This window comes from Epinephelus lanceolatus, chromosome 6 (genome assembly GCF_041903045.1).
Source record: "Epinephelus lanceolatus isolate andai-2023 chromosome 6, ASM4190304v1, whole genome shotgun sequence".
Lineage (NCBI taxonomy): Eukaryota > Metazoa > Chordata > Actinopteri > Perciformes > Serranidae > Epinephelus > Epinephelus lanceolatus.
Window position 1 is genome coordinate 9025312 of NC_135739.1, and position 21638 is coordinate 9046949.

Below are 21638 nucleotides of genomic sequence, written 5' to 3' on the forward strand. Positions count from 1 at the left end.
TTTTAAAAAAACAGGGCTTGACGCTAACTTTTTTTTTCCAAGGAGCACATGTGCTCCTAAGTTGAAAAAGTAAGGAGCGCACAAAGAACTTTAGGGGCACAATGTAAATTGATCAAATAATGTGTTTTCTGTAATAAATGTGATGCAAATAGACATTTACAAGCAAAATTTAATGAATTTGTATACAAAATGTACAGAAATGTAAAATCATCAAGTTTTGAAAAAGTATTGCAATTTAATTTTGTCTTTAATGTTATTATCTTATATATATTATCTTTGCAATATGATTATCTTATATAATGTTATTACTATCCTAAAACATTCTCCAGGTCCTCTGAAACTCTGCAGGACTTATTTCCACGCTGCCCAGCAGCGGTAGCTTGGAGAACGGTCCCTCACTGCGGGGAGAGGGGAGAGGGCTTCCCTGGAAGTCCGCCGCTTAACCCAGTCCGTCTCCTCCGCCACACTTTGACTTATTTCCACCCTGCCGACAGTGGGACTTATATTCATTGTGCCGACAGTGGCTTGGAAAACCGCCCATAACCGTGTCACACGGGGAAGAGGGAAGAGGGCAGGCAGCTGGAGTTCCTCCAACATTTGCGGTTAGATTATCATATTTTTTTACTGACTATAATATAGGCTGCTTCGGCTGATTTTTTTATGCGCACATGTGCCGCTAAATATTTTTTACAGTTCGCACACACCTATTTTTAGTCGCAAATGCAAGTGAAATGCTCGCACTGTCGTGTGCTGAAAAAGTATAAAAGTATAAGAGAAAAATGCACTGAAGTATGAAAAGTAAAAATACGTCTACTCATTAGGCAGCAATGTTCCCTTTTACAGAATTCAAATGTTTGCTCTCTAGCCAAGGACACCTCTCTCAGCTGTGCACAAAATGTGAAGCTACGGCTGGGATATGTTACGTGCTACATCGTAGGCAACTGGACTTGCTAGAGTGTCTTGAAGACGTTTCACCTCTCATCCAAGAGCCTACTTCACTTCTAACAGACTGGTGTGGAGTCTTTAAACCCTGTGTGAGTGTGAGCCCTTACAGAGTCGTTGAGGTCACAGGTGTGTCATTGACCCACCCCACCATCATGTTTGTTGTTAGGGTTAGATGGGTCCAGGTGTGAATGGGTGTTAAGACGCTTAGGGCAGGATTCCAAGACTGAATTGTAGGTGGGTGGTAAGTGGTGTCATAGACCACCTCCTCTACTTAACGATGGTAACAATGGTAGTTTGACGTAGATGGCGTCTTTCACACCTCATTCAAACCGTCTTTCTTCTCTGGCCATTGCGGTCCTCAAAAGAATGTCCCTTCTCCTTTGGATGTGAATGGCCAGCTAAGTCCATGCACTTGTGGAGTGGTTGTACAAACCTGTGCATTCCTGGCTGCACTGAACTGCATACACTACATTACTCAGCTTCTGCCTGGGACCCGAGCAGATGTAGAGTTACCTACGATATAGTGTTAAAGATTACCATGACCTGGATGACTGAGAATCTTCACCAACAAGCTGGGATATGGTTAGAGTAGCTCAGAACAATGGCTTAAAACAGGGGCAAACAATAAGGCTGCCTCTGTCTAAAGGTAGCTCACTTCACTTTGTATCCATCCATCCATCCTCGTCTGCTTATCGGGGGCCAGGTCTGGGGCCAGCACGCTTCGCAAGCTCTTCTAAACATCCCTCTTCCCAGCAACGCTTTCCAACTCCTCCTGTGGGACTCGAGGCATTCCTAGGCCAGATGAGATATAAAATCCATCCAGTGTGTTCTGGGTCTGCCCCGGGCCTCCTACCAGTTAGACATGCCTGAAAAACCTTTAATGGGAGGCCCCCAGGAGGATCCTTATCAGATGCCCGAACCACCTCAACTGGCTCCTCTCAATGCGAAGGAGCAGCAGCTCTACTCTGAGCTCCCTACAGATGTCTAAGCTCCTCACCCTATCTCTGAGGCTGAGCCCAGCCACCCCGCGGAGGAAACTCATTTTAGCTGCTTTTATATACATTTTCACGGTCACGGTCTGATGAAGCCTAAAGAACCACATCATCTGCAAAGAGCAGAAATGCAATTCTGAGGTCCCCAAATCAAACACTCTCTTACCCCCCCGGCTACACCTTGAGATCCTGTCCATGAAGATTGCAAACAGAATAAGTGAAGAGGGGTGACCCTAGTGGAGGCAGGAAGTCCCACTGAAAACGTGTTTGACCTTGCGCCAAGTTCCCAGACACAGCTCTCAATTTGGTTATACAGGGACCGGATGGCTCGTAGCAATGACCCCGGTACCCCATACTCCCGCAGACCCCACCACAGGACTCCCAAAGGGACGTGGTTATAAGCCTTCTCCAAGTCCACAAAGCAAGCAAAATCTCCCACTTTACATTACCGTGCTTTATATCTCACTTGTTTAATCCAAAAATGGAAGTGCTAAATCGAGGGTGTGCCTCCATGTGCCCGTATATTTCTTGGGTGGGATCAATTGCCAGGAAACCAGCAGACCCTCCATGATGTCACACACAATTGGAGTACTTGTAAAGTATTTGGTTACGTTCCACCTCTGGTTTCTGAGGCTGTTTTGATTGAAGTTTTCACAATATGACTAATAGTGATATCTTATGGCATTGCATGAATTCATCTGGTCTTCCTAGAAACTAAAAACAAAATAATTAAAGTGTGTTTCAATTATTGAATCATTATCAGTGTGTGTGTCTCCAACTGATGGAATGATTTTGTCTTCTAGTCTTCACATCCAGAGATGTGGAAAGATCAAGATTGCCCACTGGACGTGCTCCCAGTGATCTGGAAGAGCCACTCACCCGTCTGTGTGTCAGGAGGAGTTCACAAACACTCACTCTGAGGGTTATGAATGCACGAATGACGCTGAAGATACGTGTTGAGATTAGGAGTGAATTTGCTATGAAAACAGTGATAAATCCAGGCTTTCAGTTTGTTTACCGGGTGCCAGGTCAGCTGAGGGAGAATAAACTATGTGTTCGACTCAGAACAGTTAATGCTCCTATTAAAGCTTGGCTTTATGGTTTGTTAGCACACACAATTGATGCTTTCACACTGTTGCTAATATTTCATCCACACTTTATCTCAAAAGGATCCATTTGTTGGGGAAGGAAAAAGAGTTTCTTTTGTTTGGGGTTCAGATTCAAACAAAAAGTTAGTGGTTCACAACTGTTTCTTTAACCACAGATTCAGGTCAACCTAAAATCTACTTAAGCCTCTAATGACAGCAGGTCAATTTTGTCTTGATAAAGGGATGTTGCATAGTGTTGGAATTTGAATAACATATCCATAGAGTATTATAAAAGATGGAGAAGAAGGGCAGCAACAATACAACAGTGTGTCGACACCACGTCCCACTGTAAAGACGCAGGATTCATTATTTATCCGCTCTGTTAATACAAGTGATTTAAGTCTATTTAATGTTTGTAAGCACAAGCAGAGTTGGATCCTCCGTGGATTATGTACATATTTATCCTTTTGAACACTCTAAGCTCCGTCTGTCTGGACGTTATTGTCCCAGCCTTCAGCCCTGCTGTGAGGGAAAGAATTGAGGGAAGTTCTCAAATGCTTTTATTTCAGGGACACGTGCTGTAGCTACCACACTGGATATATTTTTTTTTTTTTCTACAAAAAATGCCTGATCTACTTGGTCAAAAACTACAGAAATAAAGGAAAAGCTACAGGATATGAAATCTCCCAGGATACTTGAAAGAAACTAAAGCAGCAGAATCACCTCCCTTCATTGTGAAACATACGGAAAAAAGTTGGTGCACAACAGCATCGTGATCAAAGGAGCATTTTCTCTGATTTAAAGCAATACAGTGCTGCAGGGATGATGAAGTTAGCATCGCCAGTGCAACAGGTACCAGTGTTGACATTAGTTAAATATTTATGAAAAACAACAACAACAAAAACAAATCAGTATTTGCTAAACTGAAGGCAAATTACTTTCGGAAAGAACCAGAATTGGCGGTTAGCTACCAAGAGTAGCCACTAGCTTAATGCTACTTCCACTATCTCACTGGAAGTTGCGCACATAATCATTTTGACAGTAGTGCCCTCAGGAATAAGGTGGATAGGAAGTACCTGGAGAAAATATGCTTATTCATTTAATCAAAGGTAATCAGATTACAAGATCAAACTTTGATGCCTGTCCACTAACATAAGGCTACAGCAAGTAATGTTAGACAGTTAGCTCAGCTTACAGACCACTATTTCTGAGGAAGGAAATCGAGCCGACAAGCACCTCCAGTGTTTTCACATATAGTCCTTTTTAAATGAACCAAACTCAGTCCTTTTAAAGTGCACCAAAAAGTGGACCAACAGAAAAGGGGCTACTTTTTGTGTTCATGTTGTCAGTTCATTTGAAAGAGGATTAAGTTCTCTATCTGGTCAATCTCAGCTCTGATGTGGCCTCAGTCCTCATCCTGTCCACACTATAACCTATATGTAATATGTATTGATGTAGTTCATTGTTGTTTTTACTTTGACATGGCTCTGCAGTGCGGTTATGAAGCCCCTCACTTTCAGATGAACTTAAAATTGGAGGAAAACCTTGGCGTTTCTGTGCTGTAGACTGTTGACATTTGATGTAATCTACATTCCACATCTGGAGACGTGCAGTATCTTCTGTGGACCAAACTACTCCTTGTCCTACGTCCTTGCAAGCGTTACAGGCCTACGTGATTTTGTCTGTTTTTTCAAGCGTCCCAGTGCAATAGCATCTGGAGGGCTAAACACAATGGCAAAGAGCAAAGTGAGTTCACAATGCACAGGTTAAGCAATCCCAACTGTGGACTTCAGAGGGGTTTGAGGTCACTTGGTGTGTTCACGTATGTGCAAAAAATGCTGAGTCACCACTCTGAGTCCATTTATGGGGCTGAAAGGACAAAGTGTGAAAACACCCTAAATCTAGCTAATTGACATCTTATAGGCCATATTATTTGTTCAATCAGCACAAAACCCTGACGTGTAAACGTGACAGGTTATGGTTTGACGTTTGAGTGTGGGGGCTATGTGCCAGACTAAGCTAGCTGTTTTTCTTTGTTTCCAGTCTTTGTGCTAAGCTAAGCTAACCAGCTGCTGGTGGTAACCTTACTGACGGGATATGAGAATGGCATCAATCTTGTCATCTGACTCTAGACAACATTTCAATGCTGTGGCTGATGTGTACTATAGTAATGTTTAGGCACAACAACAAAAAAGAACTAGTTTTGTTGTTGGTCTCAGTCTGCAGTGATCTGAAGCTTGGCAGCCGTCTCACCCAGGTGTCACGCCATCCACCATCCCCTCCTCATCCCAGTAACAAAGTCAGCTCATCAACAATTAGAAATACATCACGTTAGAAACACTGATATGTTTGAAATGCACAAATGTAACATATCTGTGGAAATGCAGAAATGAGAAATGCACAGCTCGAACATTTTCTTCTGGCAACTAGACAAATACGTGCATTTCCCCACAATGCTCAACTATTGCTTAAACTCTATTCAGCCAGAAATATGAGACGCATGCTCAGGTGCACTGAGGTGTGAAGAGAAGCCAACAGGTGCTTTCAAAGATTTCTTGTCCCATTCTTCAGGATGTAAACATCATGTGCCCCTGAGCAGAAACTCGGCTCAGATGTTGGCAGAGAAAGCCACACAGAGAATTTGATGTTGTGACCTGGGCGCAGACCAGGTGTAGCCCACAGCAGATAAGTTGTGGAAAAAAACAAACAGAATGTCCTGACAAAACAGAGCAAACAGAGAGCAAAGCGCTGAACAGCCTGTACTGTTGTCAAGAAAAGATGGATGAAAATGACTGCTCTCTACAAAAACAATGTTGAGCGACGGGCTCTGCTGAGTGCAAAGTGATTTGATTACTCTTTTGTTGTAACTGCTGAACAGAACGCCAACAGTAATCAAGAGCTCTGGCATAACAGTTTGACATAGTTGAAAAGGTACTCTGCTTCCAGCCCCATCACCAGGAAAAAAATGTTGCAGCAGTAAATTTCTGCAAACCACAGGTACAATACATTTGAATTATTATTTCAATAACTCAAAAAAACCAATGTGGTTAGGTTTAGGCACAAAACTACATTTTATTTTAAGCCAAAACATGATCTTTTTCTATTTGGAAACATCATGTTTTGGCTATGAAATTTTTGAAATTTTTTTTTTTTTAGGAAATTCCTAACCATACCCAGGGTTAGGAATTTCCTAAATAAAACATTTCCAAAATTTCATAGCCAAAACATGATGTTTCCAAATAGAAAAATATCATGTTTTGGCTTAAAATACCTGGTTGTCAGAGCACAGTCTTCGCTGATGAAGCGACAATGACTTGGTAAAAAACAACCACTTTTCATGGCACTAGCTTGCCGGTAAAGCAGCAACAGGTTGCTAAGAACAACCCACGTTTGGGGGCTAGAAAGCTAACGGAAACACCGTGACAGGTCCCTAAAAAGCACCCATGTTTGGGGGCTAAAAAGCCACAGGAAACACAGCACTGGGTCACCAAAAAGCAACCACGTTTAGGGGCCAAAAAGCTGCAAGAAATGCGGCAACTGGCTCCTAAAATAACCCATGTCTGGGGGTTAAAAAGTCGCAGGAAATGCAGCAACAAGCTGCTAAAAAACAAACATGTTTAGGGGCTGAAAAGTTGCTGGAAATGCAGCAATGAACCCAAAAAAAGCATGCATGTTTGAGGAATAAAAAGCTGCAATACACAGCACTGGGTCACCAAAAATCACTGACATTTAGGTGTCAAAAAGCTGCAAGAAATGCAGCAACTGGCTCCTAAAAAAATCCACATCTAGGGGCTAAAATGCCGCAGGAACAAACAAACAAAAAACAAAAAACAAAAAAACAAACATGTTTGGGAGCTAGATATTTCCAGGAAACACAGCAACAGGTTGCTAAAAACCACCCAAGTTTGGGGGCTAAAAAGCTGTTGGAAATGCAGCGACAAGCCCCTAAAAACAAACATGTTTAGGGGTCAAAAAGCTGCTGGAAACGCAGCAACTAACTCCAAGAAAGCATCCATGTTTGAGCGCTAGAAAGTTGTAGGAAACACGACAGGTCACTAAAAAGCACCCATATTTGGGGGCTAAAAAGCTGCTGGAAAAAGAGCAACTGGTCACTAAGAAGCACCCACGTTTGGGGTCTAAAAGGCCACAGTAAATGCACTGACAGGCCCCTTACAAACACCCATATTTGGGGGCTGGAAAAGGAGCCACTGGTTGCAAACAACACCCACGTTTAGCGCCAAAAAGTTGCAGGAAATGCGGCGACCTGCCTCTAAAATGAACCCACCTTTGGGGGCTAAAAAGCAGCAGGAAATGAAGCAACGGGCTCCAAAAAAACACCCGTGTTTGAGGGTTAAAAAAAACTGGCAGGAAACATAGCGACAGGTTCCTAAAAAAACACCCGGTTTTATTGTTTGTTGGTCTCAAACAGTGGTCTACAGCTTGGCAGCTGTCCCATCTAGGTGTCACGCCATCCACCTTCCCCTCCACCTCCCCATGACAAAGTCACCTCATATACTTCGACACTTTCTGGGTAGCTGCTCCCACTTCTCAGCACTGCAGGAATGACTTGCAGAAAAAACTTGCCGACACATTACCTGCTGCTTCCTCTGCTTTTATTCTGAACTACTCCCACTTTGTAAATACACCTCTATACAGCTTTGAACTTAAGGTACACTTGTACTGTGCAGGATGGGTGAGAAATCACCATGAACTCCCAACTTGAGTGATGTGATGAGCCATACTGTTTCACCATCCCCCACCCACTCTATATTTGTACATCTTGGTTTCAACAGAGACGACTTTAAAGTGAAGCCTTAAAATGATAAACACAAGGAGGTTTGCAGTAACTGGACCCACCACATTCTGTGTGAGAACACTTAAGGTAAACACCCAAGATATTTCAAAGAAAACTTCACCTTCTGGAAATTTAGAGGTTGCTTAAGTCGTCTCTTCCTCCTTTGCAGAATATAGATGTATTACTCATGCTTCATTCACACAACACAGCACCAATGAAGAAGACGTGTCATTTCTCGCTGAGTTACGCTGCAAGCAACATGGACCTTTGCCTCATTATTACTCACAGCCCTGGAACAAACTGTTTCTCTGCCATTATTGCAATACAGCGAATCTACAAGTGCTCCACTTGGCACTCGAGGTTACATTTCTCCCACTCATCAGCGCTCAGTGAGACTCTGAATACCGGAGCCAGAGGAGCAGGAAATCTACCAAACTTTGAGCTGGACACGGCTGCCAAGCATATAAAAACTATTGTCATAACTGAATCACTGATAGATTTAATGACAGAAAAAATGTCTACATTTCCCACCGTACAAATTCTGCGTAAGCAGACAGGATTCCTGCAGACAAGATTAGTCGATTATTAATAATAGCCTAAAATAGAAGTCATTAGCAACTATTTTGAGAATTGAGTCATTTTTCAAGGGGTATTGCCAACATTCTGTGGTTCAAGGCTCTCGAATGTGAGAATTTGCTGCTTTTCTTGATCTTACAATACAGTGAATTCAATATTTTTGGGGTTTGGACTGTTGGTCAGACAGAATATTGACATTGATTTCACATTGGGTTCTGTAATATTGATAGGAATTTTGAAAATAATCAGACTGTGGACATAATTGTTAGCTGCAGCTATAAAAATGTCTTTTTTTCCTTTTTCTATGCATGTCATTTTTAATTTGACATTATGATTAGTTACCTTACAACACTGAGTCATAAAATAATTAATGGTGGAATGTAACTAAGCACATTTACTCAAGTACTGCACATAAGTATAATTCTAAAGTGCTCATACTACATATTTCCATTTTCAGCAACTTTATACTTCACGACATCTCAGAGGCTAATGTTGTACTTATTACTACTGCTACTTTGCAGATACTGACGACTAAAACAAAATATGAATTGACTAAAGACTAATGTATGTACAACTAATGTTGTTTTTATTTTACAAACCTTCCTGATGCAGGTCCAGGAAGACCAAAACTTTAGTGTTACAAATAAACTGTGAAGCTGAGCAAGGTGTTATGTTCAACTCATGTATTTATTTTTTACCAACAATTTTTAAAGAAAACATGCCTGGGCCGGTTTGGAAGGCATGTTTTCTTTAAAAGAAAAATGCCAAAATTACACAGTTAAACACAGCTAGAAACTGTAGAAACAGAAATAATTGTTGGATTTTCAAATTCCTGATGGTCCTTGGACGCATCGTGTGCAATAAAGGCTCCTGTCAGAGAAAAACAAAAAACAAATCTGAGCTTAAAATAGTGGCGTTTCATAAAAATCATTTTATTCTGCGCCAAAAATAAACTGTTTGCACCGACGAACCAGCATGAACAACATGCTTTTTTCCAGCTCCAGGATTTTGTCCTCATATATTAACTTTTGACTTTCAAACATCAAAGAGTAAGTTTTAAAAATCTAACCAAAAACAAAAAAGTAAAAAACATCTCACTAATTAATAGTGGAGGCATTTTCCCCCAGTCAGTCAGAAAGGCTCAACAAAAAATATTTGTAGCTTCAAGGAAGGTCAAAAAAAGTCACACCCAAGTCATCCCACTCCTCTGATTAGTACAGAACACTCCCTAATGAATACTTGAGGTACTTTGAGTATATCTGGACCCCAGTATTTATGTACTATAACTTAAGTAAGTTTTTGAATGCAGGACTTTTACATGTCAGGGTATTTAGAAAGATCAAACAGTTTCTTGTCAATAATAATGATTATTAAATGGCTGTTACACTTTAAAAAAACTCATTCTTCTCATTTAAGTCAAAGGTAACTCCAGTTTTTGCACCACTGATGACTTAAATAAACTGAATGTTTTTGGGTTAAGAGGGACAACTGCTCGACACTATGACAGTGAAGCTGTTTATCTAAGGTGAAGCTCTGTTTACTCTGAGGAAACACTGCTCAGGTTTTCAGACAGAAAACACACTATGAAATCACATTGTGTTACTTCAGTAGTATCACCTTTGTAACGTTATGCAACCTCCTAAAAATAAACCCAGCTCAGATTCTTATCTAAACAATGAACAGGTTAAAACAAGGCGCTTGACAGTAGGTTGTGCAGCCTGCCCCTGTGTGTGTAGCAGCACTGATGCCTTACCTTAATGCTGCAGCACATCGTCCTCGGTCGCTTCATTCCTATTTCTTTGTATGTGAGTATGTCCATGAGTTGAGCTCGCGTCGTCCAGCTCGCGCTCAGCTCAGCTCAGCTCCGGTGGTATAAGCAGCGTGTGTCAGCGGCTGTCTTTGTTTTCTCCCCCCGGTGAGCTGCACTGCTGTTTTATGACCGTCGGTGATGTAATTGGACTCAGCCCACAGCTCCACGCGCAAATGTTTTGAAAGTTGTGAATTGGGAACAGACAGTCCCGCGTTGATTGGCTGAGTCACGCGCGAGCCTGTGCAACACTCACCTGTGAGAGCGTGACCTCAGGCGTTAATCGTGAAAACAATTTTACAGTTTCTTTCCAGGAAATATCCAGGTTCATTTTTAATATTTGGTGTTGTCCTCACTTCAGTGGAGCTGAGCTTTGTTCTCCTGCAGCTCAAACACACTTAATGCTTCATTACTTTGTGGTATGCGGCTCTCAGTGTGAGCCTGGAGCTAATGAGTGGGGGGCCCACACAGAGACACTAATGAATGAACTCATCAGTGTCAGTGTGGCTACTGAAGGCTATTATTCCACTAAAATACATGTTTAACCATGTGTTAACAGATTCCAGGTCAGCAGGCGAAATCTTTACATAACCTTTCAACCAAATGGTTCCCAACTGGTCCAGATTTCCCCGCAACCATTAGTTCAAGGTCCACAGTTTTAAATGTCCTCTTAAGACCCTGTGTCCTCATATGTGGACATCACATTTTGGGTTTACTACACTTTATACTTTGGTCTACTTAAGGTAGACCTCTTGTCCTCATTTGTGGACACTTTTTTGTGCCATCTAGTGGCAGTAAGAGCACATTACACTAATACATGTAAAAACAAGATGGCAGCCATCTCTGCCAAGTCGGTCTGCAGCTGATCCCGATGCAAAAGTGGACAAAACCTGATCAAATTTTACAGTTGAAACTTGTTTGTTTATGATTAATAATGTTTGTTGTTTGGTATGGCAACAAATTTGACCAATTTTAGCAACAGTAACAAGCTAAGACACTAGCTATGTTTCCATGCAAAAGTGATTCGAATCATTGGGAAATGCGCCTTAAAAGAAATATGAATCCTGTCCGCAGAACCAGAAACAAAACAAGTTTCGCATTCTTCTTCTTCTATGTTTTCTGGCGGTTGGAAAGCAGCTTGTAAATGCATTACCGCCTTCCCGACCCAGAGTGTGTATATCACCATGGAGAGAGGTGCGCTACGTCAGACTTGATTCGAACATAACTGTTTCCATCCCCCGTTTTGCGAATCAACATTTTTTCGAATCAACCAAAACCCAGCTAGGAAGTACTTGTTTGAGGACATTGGGACTTTATTGTTGTCCCATTTGATGACACTGGGACTTCACCATTGTCTCATTTGAGGAATTTGGGACTTAATTATCGTTGCCAATGTTTAGTTTTTTCTACTTATCGGGTCCTTCTGATCCCAAAAATCTAGGAAAAATTAAAAATGCATATCAAGCAATTGTTTGGGTCTCAGGAGGACATGTAGCATCATACTTACGTTTTGCCATGACGTCCAGCTAATTTGCTGTCTCTGTCAAGGAGCTGTCCCTTCTGCGGGATTTGTACTTCTGCGTCAGCATAGAGCCGAGGCCGTAACCTACGCTGTAGCCTGACGTGCACAGTTTACAGAAATGTAACTACACGTGGTGGCAGCGCAGACCTTGTGACTATTCTTGTAAGCTGAAACCACTTCCCTCAGTGGAAATGAAGCTTTTATTTACTATAATTTCACAGATAAGAAACAATAAATTGTGACAACAATAAATAGCATTTTAAGTCTTGTTTGTGATTTATCCTGGCTTCATATGAGTAAAGGAAATCTCTGCTTGTCACCCAGCTAATTTATACAATGTAAAATGCCATAGGCTTGTGCTAATAACGTTAGCATGTTGTATTTGTTTGGAAAACATGTTTAGTATATGACAATTGTTTTGTCAGTGGACCTTGTGAGTTGTAATGGAGCCGAATTTTGTAACGTTACCTTTGTTAAATGTTGCTGTTGTCCCTGGCTTCAAATGAGTAGAAAAAAAAACATGCTAGTCGCTAGGCTAATTTATGCGACGTTAACTGCCATAGGCTTGTGCTAATAATGTTAGCATGTTGTATTTGTGGGGAAAATGTGTCCAGATAAAGACAAGTGTTTGTCTGTGAATGCTGCGAGTTATAGTGAAGCTGATTTGTGTACTTGTGTTTGAAGTTGTCTCTATTAAGCCATGTTTAATGTGTGTTAAATGTGTGTTATGAATCAACTAAACTTTACAGCACCTCACAGAAACCCTGCTGTGTTTTGGCGTACAGTCTCTTTCAAAATGCAGTCATTTTACCTCACAGTACACGGGAGCTGCAGGTCCACTGCTGCCTTGATTGGTTAGTTTGTCTGTGTTATTGTGTGACTTTGGTGAATCCAAACTAACACTTTAAAACACCAAAGTCACATAATAACTTAAACAAACTAACCGATAGAGGCAGCAGTGGATCAGCAGGTCCTGTGTTTAATGAGGTAAAATTACTGTTTTTGTCAATGGAGTCTGGCTTTGAAGAGAGCATAGATAAGTTTAACTTCCTGTTCAGTTTCCTGCCAGAAAGAGACTTTGATTATACTGCACGAGTTGTGGGAGAGGTTTTACAAAAATGCTTTGATATAGTTTTGCTGTATTATGTCTGGCCCTATGTCTTCACAAATTCAACATGAACCGGGTTGAGTAATTGGTACACAAATGATCATTAGGGGGTGAAGCCTTGTTGGCTCTGTTGTATTCAAGTTTCCTAATAAACCATGACAGTGTGACAGTGAGTCAGCAAACACAATACCAGGACCCTGAAACTGAAACAGCAAAATGGAATTCAGCCATCATTACTTTTTTTATTTACAATGGTACTTTTTGTTTCTATTGTGCACTGCAATCAGGGCTGGAGCTGCCGTTGAGGACACCAAGGTTGTTTACTCTATTTTTTCTGGGAATCTTGGGGAATGAGCAATCATGGGGGAGAAAAACCTTCATGGCAGGCTTTTAATGAGACTTTTCAGGGGATGATAATTTGACATGCATTCAGAATATGAACTGCTCCCACCAAACAGACGCTACAGGGTTCCAGTTAAATACAGTACATGATTAAAATGTCTTTCATCCTTTCGTTGTCTTAGGGCTCCTGCGAAACTGCGCCTGCTTAGGGCAACAAAACAGATTATCTTGGGTGCGTCAATACAAGAGACAACCAAGAAAGGACAGCAGAGAAGATACTGGCTCACCAGTAGAACTGGGCTGGACAGCCACAAAAAAAAAGGTTCACAGACTGAGATCAATGCAAAAAAGTCAACTCATTTCACACATCCATGCACAAAAAGAAAGGTGCTCAAAGTGTTGACTTTTGTTTTGCATTGATCGCATGTGAACCTTTTTTTGTGGCTGTCAACCCCTGCTGCGTTGGTGTGCAGGTATCTCCTCTGCCGTCCTTTTTATCCACTCTCCTCAACTCAGGATGTAAGTGTTGCATGTATTTGAATAACGTTATGCCTACACTTGTCTGTGATGTGCACTTTAAGGACGCATGCACACTGGCGCTATCTGGTCCGCTTTAAACGAACCCTGGTCTGCTTCCACGGATAGTTTGGTTCATTTGGAGTGGTGTGAACGCTCATTTGAACTCTGGTGCGGACCAAACGAGCGAACCCTGGTCCACTTGACAACTGGGGGTCTCGGTTCACTTGCAAGTGAACCCTGGTGCGGTTTGATTACAGTGGGAAATGCAAACGGACTATCCAGCGAACCAAAAAGAGGAAGTGACGTAGAGCACAGTGCATTTTGAGTAGAAAAAAAAACAAAGCCAACAGCGCAAACAGGGAGAAGCAGTTTTTAAATAGTTTAGCGAGAGGATTGTGGCACGTGGCTTTAAATCGGTCGACGGATCAGTATCGCATCAAGGTAAAAAAAAAAAAAACTGTGATAGCAATATCTTAAGATCCTCGACTGAGGGGGATGGAATCTGTTTTCAGTCCTGGCCAATTGATGAGCCGGGTTTTCTTCTTCCTCATGATTTTTTCCTTCCTGGTCAGTGGTCGTTTCGGGCAATACCGCCCCCAAACGAGCAGCTGTTGTAACTGCGTGACGTTGTCCAGGCGTTTGGTCCGCTTCAAAGAGTGCAGTGTGAAAGTGAACCGAACCAAATGAAAGTGTAAAATTTTTCAGCATTCCTCGCCCAATTAAACCGAGTCCCCCGGACTATCCTGGTGTGAATGAGCCCTAAGTCTGGTATTAAACTATAACTGTATTTATTTCTGTGTGGCAGGCTTTATGTTAGAGACAAAAGTACGATATCCTAATTCTACAAGAAGTCAAGAGTCACAGTTGCTTATTATCAGGTCTGCCACAAGTAAAGTTTGGATTATTGATATCAATAACTGGGATGCATTTTACGATTACAAAGATTTTGTGCCTCTCATGTTTTACAAAGGACCTAAAAAGTTCTACACTTCTGTAATTTGTGTGGTCTGGATTGAACCACTGTTTCCTCTCAGTTCCTTAAACAAGACGTCTGTTTCCACTAAGTGTGTGACGCAGTCTGCAGTATGTCTGAATAATGTCATTTACATATGTACTGTACTTGAGTCATAGTCAAAACAGTTGTTGTGAATGTGACGCTTGAGCTGACTGACTGCACTTACGAGATGTCCTGATACACTGTAACAGCTCTTATGATACACTGTGCATCTGTTGTGATGTATTGCACAACTAACTATGATACAATGTTGATACTGGTTTCACATAAAGTGCCACCCACGAATTAAAAGCCCGTCAATATAGTTTATGACCAGGTCGATGGTCAACTTAATGTGTTCCTAGGCAACACAGATATGAGAGTTGATCTTTGGTAGAACAATATTTAGATTAACAGGTGTGTTCAAGTAAAGTACGGCGATATTATGAATCAACAAATCAAAGGTGAGAACTGTGTCCCTTTTATCAAGGACAAAAAAAAAATGACTGAACAATAAATAAATGTATTAAACAATACAGAATTAAATACATATATAAAAAAACAAATATGGAAATAAATAAATGTTGAAATAAACATAAAAATAAATGAATAATTGTTGAAATAAGTATAAAAATAAATAAATGCATAAATACATTTGATAAGTAGACAAGACATAATTTAAATGTATTTCTACATTTTTGTTTGTATGTTAATGAAGTAGCAATGTCCCAACCTCTGCTTTAATTTCTTTATTTATGCATTTATTTATTTCCACACTTATTTATGCATTTATTTATTCCTTTATTTATTTATTTCCATATTTATTTCAGCATTTATTTATTATTTTATTTATTTATATTCACATTTATTTAGTCCTTTATTTCAGCATTTATTTATTCCTTTATTCATTTATTTCTGAATTTATTTCGGCATTTATTATTTTATTTATTTAAATCGCATTTATTTTAGCATTTATTCTTTCTTTTCTGTGTTCATTTCAGCATTTATTTATTCCATTGTTTATTTATAGCCGCATTTTTTTATTCCTTTTTTCATTTATTTCTGAATTTATTTCAGCATTTATTTTATTTTAATTGTATTTATTTCAGCATTTATTTATTCCTTTATTTATTAATTTCCAGTTATTTCAGCATTTGTTCATTCCTTAATTTAAGCATTTATTTTTTTATTTCATTCATTGATATCCCCATTTATTTATTCCTTTATTCATTTATTTCTAAATTTATGTCAGCATTTATTATTTACTTAAAAGGTATTCATTTTAGCATTTATTCATTCTTTTCTGTATTTATTTCAGCATTTATTCCATTGTTTAATTATTTCAGCATTTTGTATTCATTTCCAAATTTATTTCAGCTTTTTTTCTTTATTTATTTTCTTTATAATTCACATATTTAATTTTTGTATTTATCCATTTTCATATTTGTTTATCCATTCTGTTTTACATATTTATTTTTTTATTTATACTTTTGTCCGTATCCTTATGAGTATGAGTTATATCACAATAATACCTGTATTACAACTCTATCTACACGCAAGTGGACAAAATAATGGAAACGCCAGATGGAAATGTGCTTAAATCTCGAGGAAACTGAGCGACAATAATGAAGGCAGATCCAAAGGTGAGTCACACTTGGCTGAATCTATCCAGGAAATCCATCTTGTGTTTTTTATATGAGGCTACAAGTATGAACAGGGGCCTTCAGAGAGGTTTACAGAACTCTCTGAATATGTTTACCGAATCAAACCCAGATACCCCCTCAGACCTGAGAATGTTCTGGATTTTACTTTGCAAACTAACTCAGTAGCGCCCACAAGATTGTGACACAACAGTCTGATAACGAGAACATCCACTTACTCAACATGTCTTGTGGTTGCGTTGCATTATTGTCTATTGCGACTGCTGCTGGTGAAGAAATCGTAGGACAGCTGTGCAGAAATGACTCTTTGACTGTGATGAATGGAAACACAACGACAATTGGTGTTTTGAAAGGATGTCGTCTTTGAACGTTGCTGTGCGGAAATACCTCAACGTGACGTCACATCACTGACATTTAGCTGGTTATCCCAAGAAATAAGAAGAACATTGCAACACCACAATGTATGCTATATTTAGAATATTTTTATCTCTTTACCTTGCCGTCAGACAGCTCTTCCCGACAGACAGTGAAGCCGTTATCTGTGCTCTATGTGATTTTACCTCACAGAACACGGAAGCTGCTGGTCGACCGCTCCTTCAGTTGGTTAGTTTTGTAATACTGTGTGACATCACTGTACCTGAACCCTTTAAAAGGGACAGTTCATTTTTTGGAAATGGGATTGCATTTGGTACCGATCCATAGTCGGTGTATTCAGGATGTCAGTCAGCGCGCCCCCAGTTTGAAGAAGCAGGATGGAGTCTGACATGGAAGCTAAACAATGTGTGGTCGGGGGCGGCAGCAACCACCCTTTTACCTTTTTGTCAGACGGCCTGTACCGACAGGGAAGCTGTGGCTTCAGTTTCCCATCCATGCTCTCTTCAGTGCCAGACTCCATTGACAAAAACAGAAATTTTACCTCGCTGATCACAGGAGCTGCTGGTGTACCTCTGCCTCGACTCCTGACTTAGTTGCTGTTGTTGTGTGACTTTGGTGTTTTAAAGGGTCTTCACCACCCTCCTAGAATAGAAGATGTCACGATGGGGTCTAATCGCCAAAGACTTTACACATTTGTCATACTAATGTGCACATGTAGATAAATATTCTTTTCTCTCAGATTGTGTCTCTCCTGATTGAAGTGATATTGATATTTTTAGGTGGGACTTTTTTTTTTTTTGGGGTGGCTTAAGTACCTTAGCTTAGCTTCCATGTTGGACTCAAGTCTGTTTCTCCAAACTGCTGGCGTGCCGACTGACTGTATGTGATAAACTCTCAACGGATACGTAACCCGTAAACCTCACTTCAAAAAATCTGAACTATGCCTTTACAACTCCTAAGTCCCACAATAACACAAACAAATGATGGAGGCAGTGGGAGACCAGCAACTCCTGTGTTCTGCAAGTAAAATTATGAAGGAGTCTGGTGAGAAATGTGATGGCTTTAGTTTCCTGTTGGAAAGGGTTGTCTGAGGGCAAGGCAGTAAAAAAAAAAAAAAAAAAAGCATATACATAAGCTGATATTGATTTTTATAGGTGGCTAAATCTTTTTTGCTGCTGTCCTCATCCAAAGCAGTACATTGCTTAGCTTCTGTGGCAGCACTTCTGTCTGCTCCTCCACACTGGGGGCGTGCTGGCTGCCATCTACTGTAGGTAATACACAGTACGTTTACTAAGCTCATAGCTCGGCTAGTCATTTAAGTCGGACTTCTTATCTTGTCTGAGTATACATGCAAAAGAGAAAATCAAATTTCTGACAAAGTACGTCTGACTCTGCCTCGATAGGCGGCGCTGTGTCCTTTTTAATATAGTGCGTATTGAACTAGTTCCAGTTCTTGTTCAGAAACTTTTTTAAATAAATCTGTGTTTTGCGTCTTCCTACATCCATAAACCTGAAAATGTTTAGCTCCTTTAGCTGTCGGAGCATGAATGTAGTTTCCTTGTCCGTCCAGAAGTGCGTCTTCTGCTTCTCGGTTGCCATGGTGTTTGTTTGTTTTACCGAGAGTTACTGCACTGCTGCTACGTCATCTCCTTCTTCTTCCTGGTGAAAGCCCGCGAATGAAAAAGTGGTGCATGTGCAGAACGCTGAGTCTGACTCCAGTTGGACTAAGTGGATACATGCAGCAACAGTTCAATTTTCAATCGAATTATCTTGGTGTGTTAGGCAAGCTACGGATAGTCCAGTTTCAGTCAGACTAAGCTGTTTACATGCATTTAAAAGTCCAGTTTCAGTTGGGCTAAGCCAATAATTTGATTTTCTCAAGCTGCATGTAGTATGGTTAAGTACCTCATACAACCCCACTTAAAAAACCCTCTCCCTTTAATGCAAACAAAAAAAAAAGCTATTTTTGTCAATATTCATAAGTATTTAAGGTGGACTGGGTGTAGGGACGAGGACTTGTAAAGCTGGGGACTTAAGGGATTCTGCACAAATTAGATTTTAAATAACTTTCCATTACAACATCAGGAAGAAGTGCAGGGTCCATGTGACATCAGCCTAAAGCTAAAGAGGCAAAACAAAAGCGACTCGAATAGAAACTAAGAGAATTAAGAATCCATAACAATGTTCTTACATTACACACACATGGACGCTTATTTGGTGACACAGATACCTGAGTATTAAGAGCTGACGCTTTACTCATTTGGTTTTTCTTTTTCCATCAACAAGTGGACGGCTGGCATGGCTGAAAAGCAAAGGCATCATTGTGGTTTTAAGCTTTGCAGGCTAAACAGAAAAACATTGTTGTACCAAAACACTCGGCTTCAACTGCGGCTTTTGTGCTACAAAACAAACATGGCTGTGGTATCAGGTGTTCTCCCTAAAACAATGGGAAGCGCTATTGTTTTAAGTGCTCAGCAAGGGAGCGGTACTGACACGCCGCATCCTTCTGATGTGAAAAGAAATGAAGTCGACATTCTATATTTAAAAGATCCCATTTAATTTGTGGATATGAAATTTGGGAAGCAGTTTAAAACCTTAATTCAACATGCAGTGAGCATAAAGACACATCACAAAGATGTTAAAGGTGTGAGAATAAGATTAGACCAAAGCTGGTAGGCAGTTTTGTGTGTTCACAGTGATTATTAATGTTCTAGTTACTCACAAAAATCAGTCAAAAAAAATCCTGTGACGGGCCGTGTTCTGACGCAGAACAATCAAGCTTATAAAATAGAGACGTGGTGATAACTCTGTTCGGAGGTTGTGATAGTGGAAATTAAATGTACAAAAGAGGGAGAAGCTGGTGGCGTTCAAACAGTGTCCATTATTCACTCTGGATTCTTAAAAATCAAGTCATATATGTAGCTTTGCGATGCTGATTTTGTACAAGCTGTGGCGTCCATACATTTGATCCACGAAGAAAAGTCGTTTGTAGTGTCGTCCAGAGGAAACAGTGTACCGAAGTTTTCCTTGAGGCCTCTCGTACCGTGTTGGAGAGTGTGGTTACATATACAAATGTTGCCCTTAAACTACTCTGGTACCTAAATCATTCTGCTGTAGAGGTACTCTCATCCACATCTACACTTTACACTGTTTCACTAAGATAAAAACTGTAGAAAATACTGTCTTTAAAACCACTTTGTCAGAGGCTTAAATTGCGCTTTAAAAAATTTGTCCAATGGCACAAAAACGTCCGGGAATGCAAGGGAAGAGCACCACATTTCTAGACACCTTCAAAGCGTACGAAAAAAAATATTCAACGAAGACTCCTTTTACTTTGCTATGCTGTAAAAAGATAATTCAACTATATAAAAACTCCAAAAGGACTGTACAAAATAAAATCATCAGGCTTTAGTCTGCTGTCATCTGATAAGGCACATTTCAGACATGTATTCCTTATGAAGTGTCCACCAGCCTTCAGTGTTGCTGTTCTCAGGGAGGAAAGAAGCAGCTTGTTTTCACACGTAAGCGCCCAACGCTGCGTGGAACTCTGTGAGACACTGAACGAGCTGCTGAAACTTGGGCCTCTCCTCTGGGTCCAGGGCCCAGCAGCAAGCCATCACTGCAAACCTGCAACACATAGGGAAGGAAAACAATGAGGGTCGGATCAAAGGTCTGACCACGAGACATTTCACGTCATGTTGGGTGTTTTTGTTTGAGACAGGATGCAGGGGGAGATTTAGGAGGATGAAAAACTGACATAAGTATTGAGAAATAAATGAAGGCAGAGGTTGGACCTTTAATCTCATTAACAGACAGACACAAAAATACACAAGTAAATGTAGTTGTGCAAAAATGTAGAAGTAAATTTAAGATTTACTTATTTCCTGTTAACTTACCATTGTTTCTTTATTGATTTATTTGTTTATGCATTTATCTGTTTATTTCAACATTTATTTATTGATTGATTAGCAGCCGGAGGCAACTTTTTGGCGCTTATGGTTTTTGTGTTGCGTCACGCCTTGCATTTCTGTTCTCTAGGCGCCTGACATTTTTCCCGGAGTGCTCTGAACTCCTTGAGCTGAAAAGACTTCAACTCAGAGCAGAAAAGCTCAAGTCATCTCCAGTTTTTTCCCCCATTGTCCAATCATATGATTTGAGGGGCAGGCTTTCGAACAATGGAGGAGAAACTGGTGGAGCGGTTGTTGGATACCTAGAGCTTACCTAGAGTCATCCTAAAATATGCCTGGAAACTGCCATCATTGAGGAGAAGCTCCTGGACCAACTGGTGGTACTCCCCATGACCCACCCTATTTATTTATTATTTATTTAGTCTCATGTACCCACACAGATCTTTGTTTCCCTGTGCCCAACAAACTACTTGTTGACAGCCTCTCACCCCTCAACCAGAGCTAGGATAAGGAGGTGATGGAGTGGTTGCCTGGCAACAATTAAAAGGTGCAGCAAGCGTTTCTTTTACTCGTGGCATTCAATCCTAAGGAAAAAAAGGCAGTGTGGTGTGCCTCGCCTTTTTATGTGATCGGGGCCGGGGTTATTTTTCGTCCTCCATTCAAGACAGAAGACAGGCGACATGAAACAAAAATCTAGAGCTGGCATCACACTACCCTGTCGCCAGAAGAAAATGTTGACTTTGTACGTTTCTGCAAACCACAGATACTTTAGAGTTACATGTTATTATGTGGCAGGTGGTTTGAAACTTTTAAAGTCAACGTTTGGTTAGATTTAGGCACAAAAAACACTTGGTCATGTTTCGGAAAAGATCACGTTTTGGCTTTAAATACCCGGTTTTGGGGCACAATTCTCAATGGGAAAGCAGCAATGTCTTGGTAAAAAGCAACAGTTTTTCATGGTTCTATTCCAGGTGGGAAAACAGCAACAGGTCGCCACAAAGCATCC

The 21638-nt window shown here is 40.5% G+C and overlaps 2 protein-coding genes across 3 annotated transcripts in view; both read right to left on the reverse strand.

Annotated features, from left to right (window-relative positions):
* The window catches only part of slco2a1 (solute carrier organic anion transporter family, member 2A1), a 28129-nt gene extending 17736 nt beyond the window's left edge, over positions 1-10393 (reverse strand). Inside the window, exon 1 of the mRNA XM_033622548.2 lies at positions 10150-10393. Within this exon, the coding sequence (XP_033478439.2) occupies positions 10150-10215 (66 nt within the window). The 5' untranslated portion in view covers positions 10216-10393. The remainder of the gene's footprint in view (positions 1-10149) is intronic.
* An 8864-nt stretch (positions 10394-19257) lies between these two features.
* Positions 19258-21638, reverse strand: part of ryk (receptor like tyrosine kinase) — a 65382-nt gene continuing 63001 nt past the window's right edge. For both annotated transcript variants that reach the window (XM_033622381.2, XM_033622380.2), the window contains one exon: positions 19258-20351. In XM_033622381.2, coding sequence (XP_033478272.1) covers positions 20240-20351 — 112 coding nt within the window. In that variant the 3' untranslated portion in view covers positions 19258-20239. The remainder of the gene's footprint in view (positions 20352-21638) is intronic.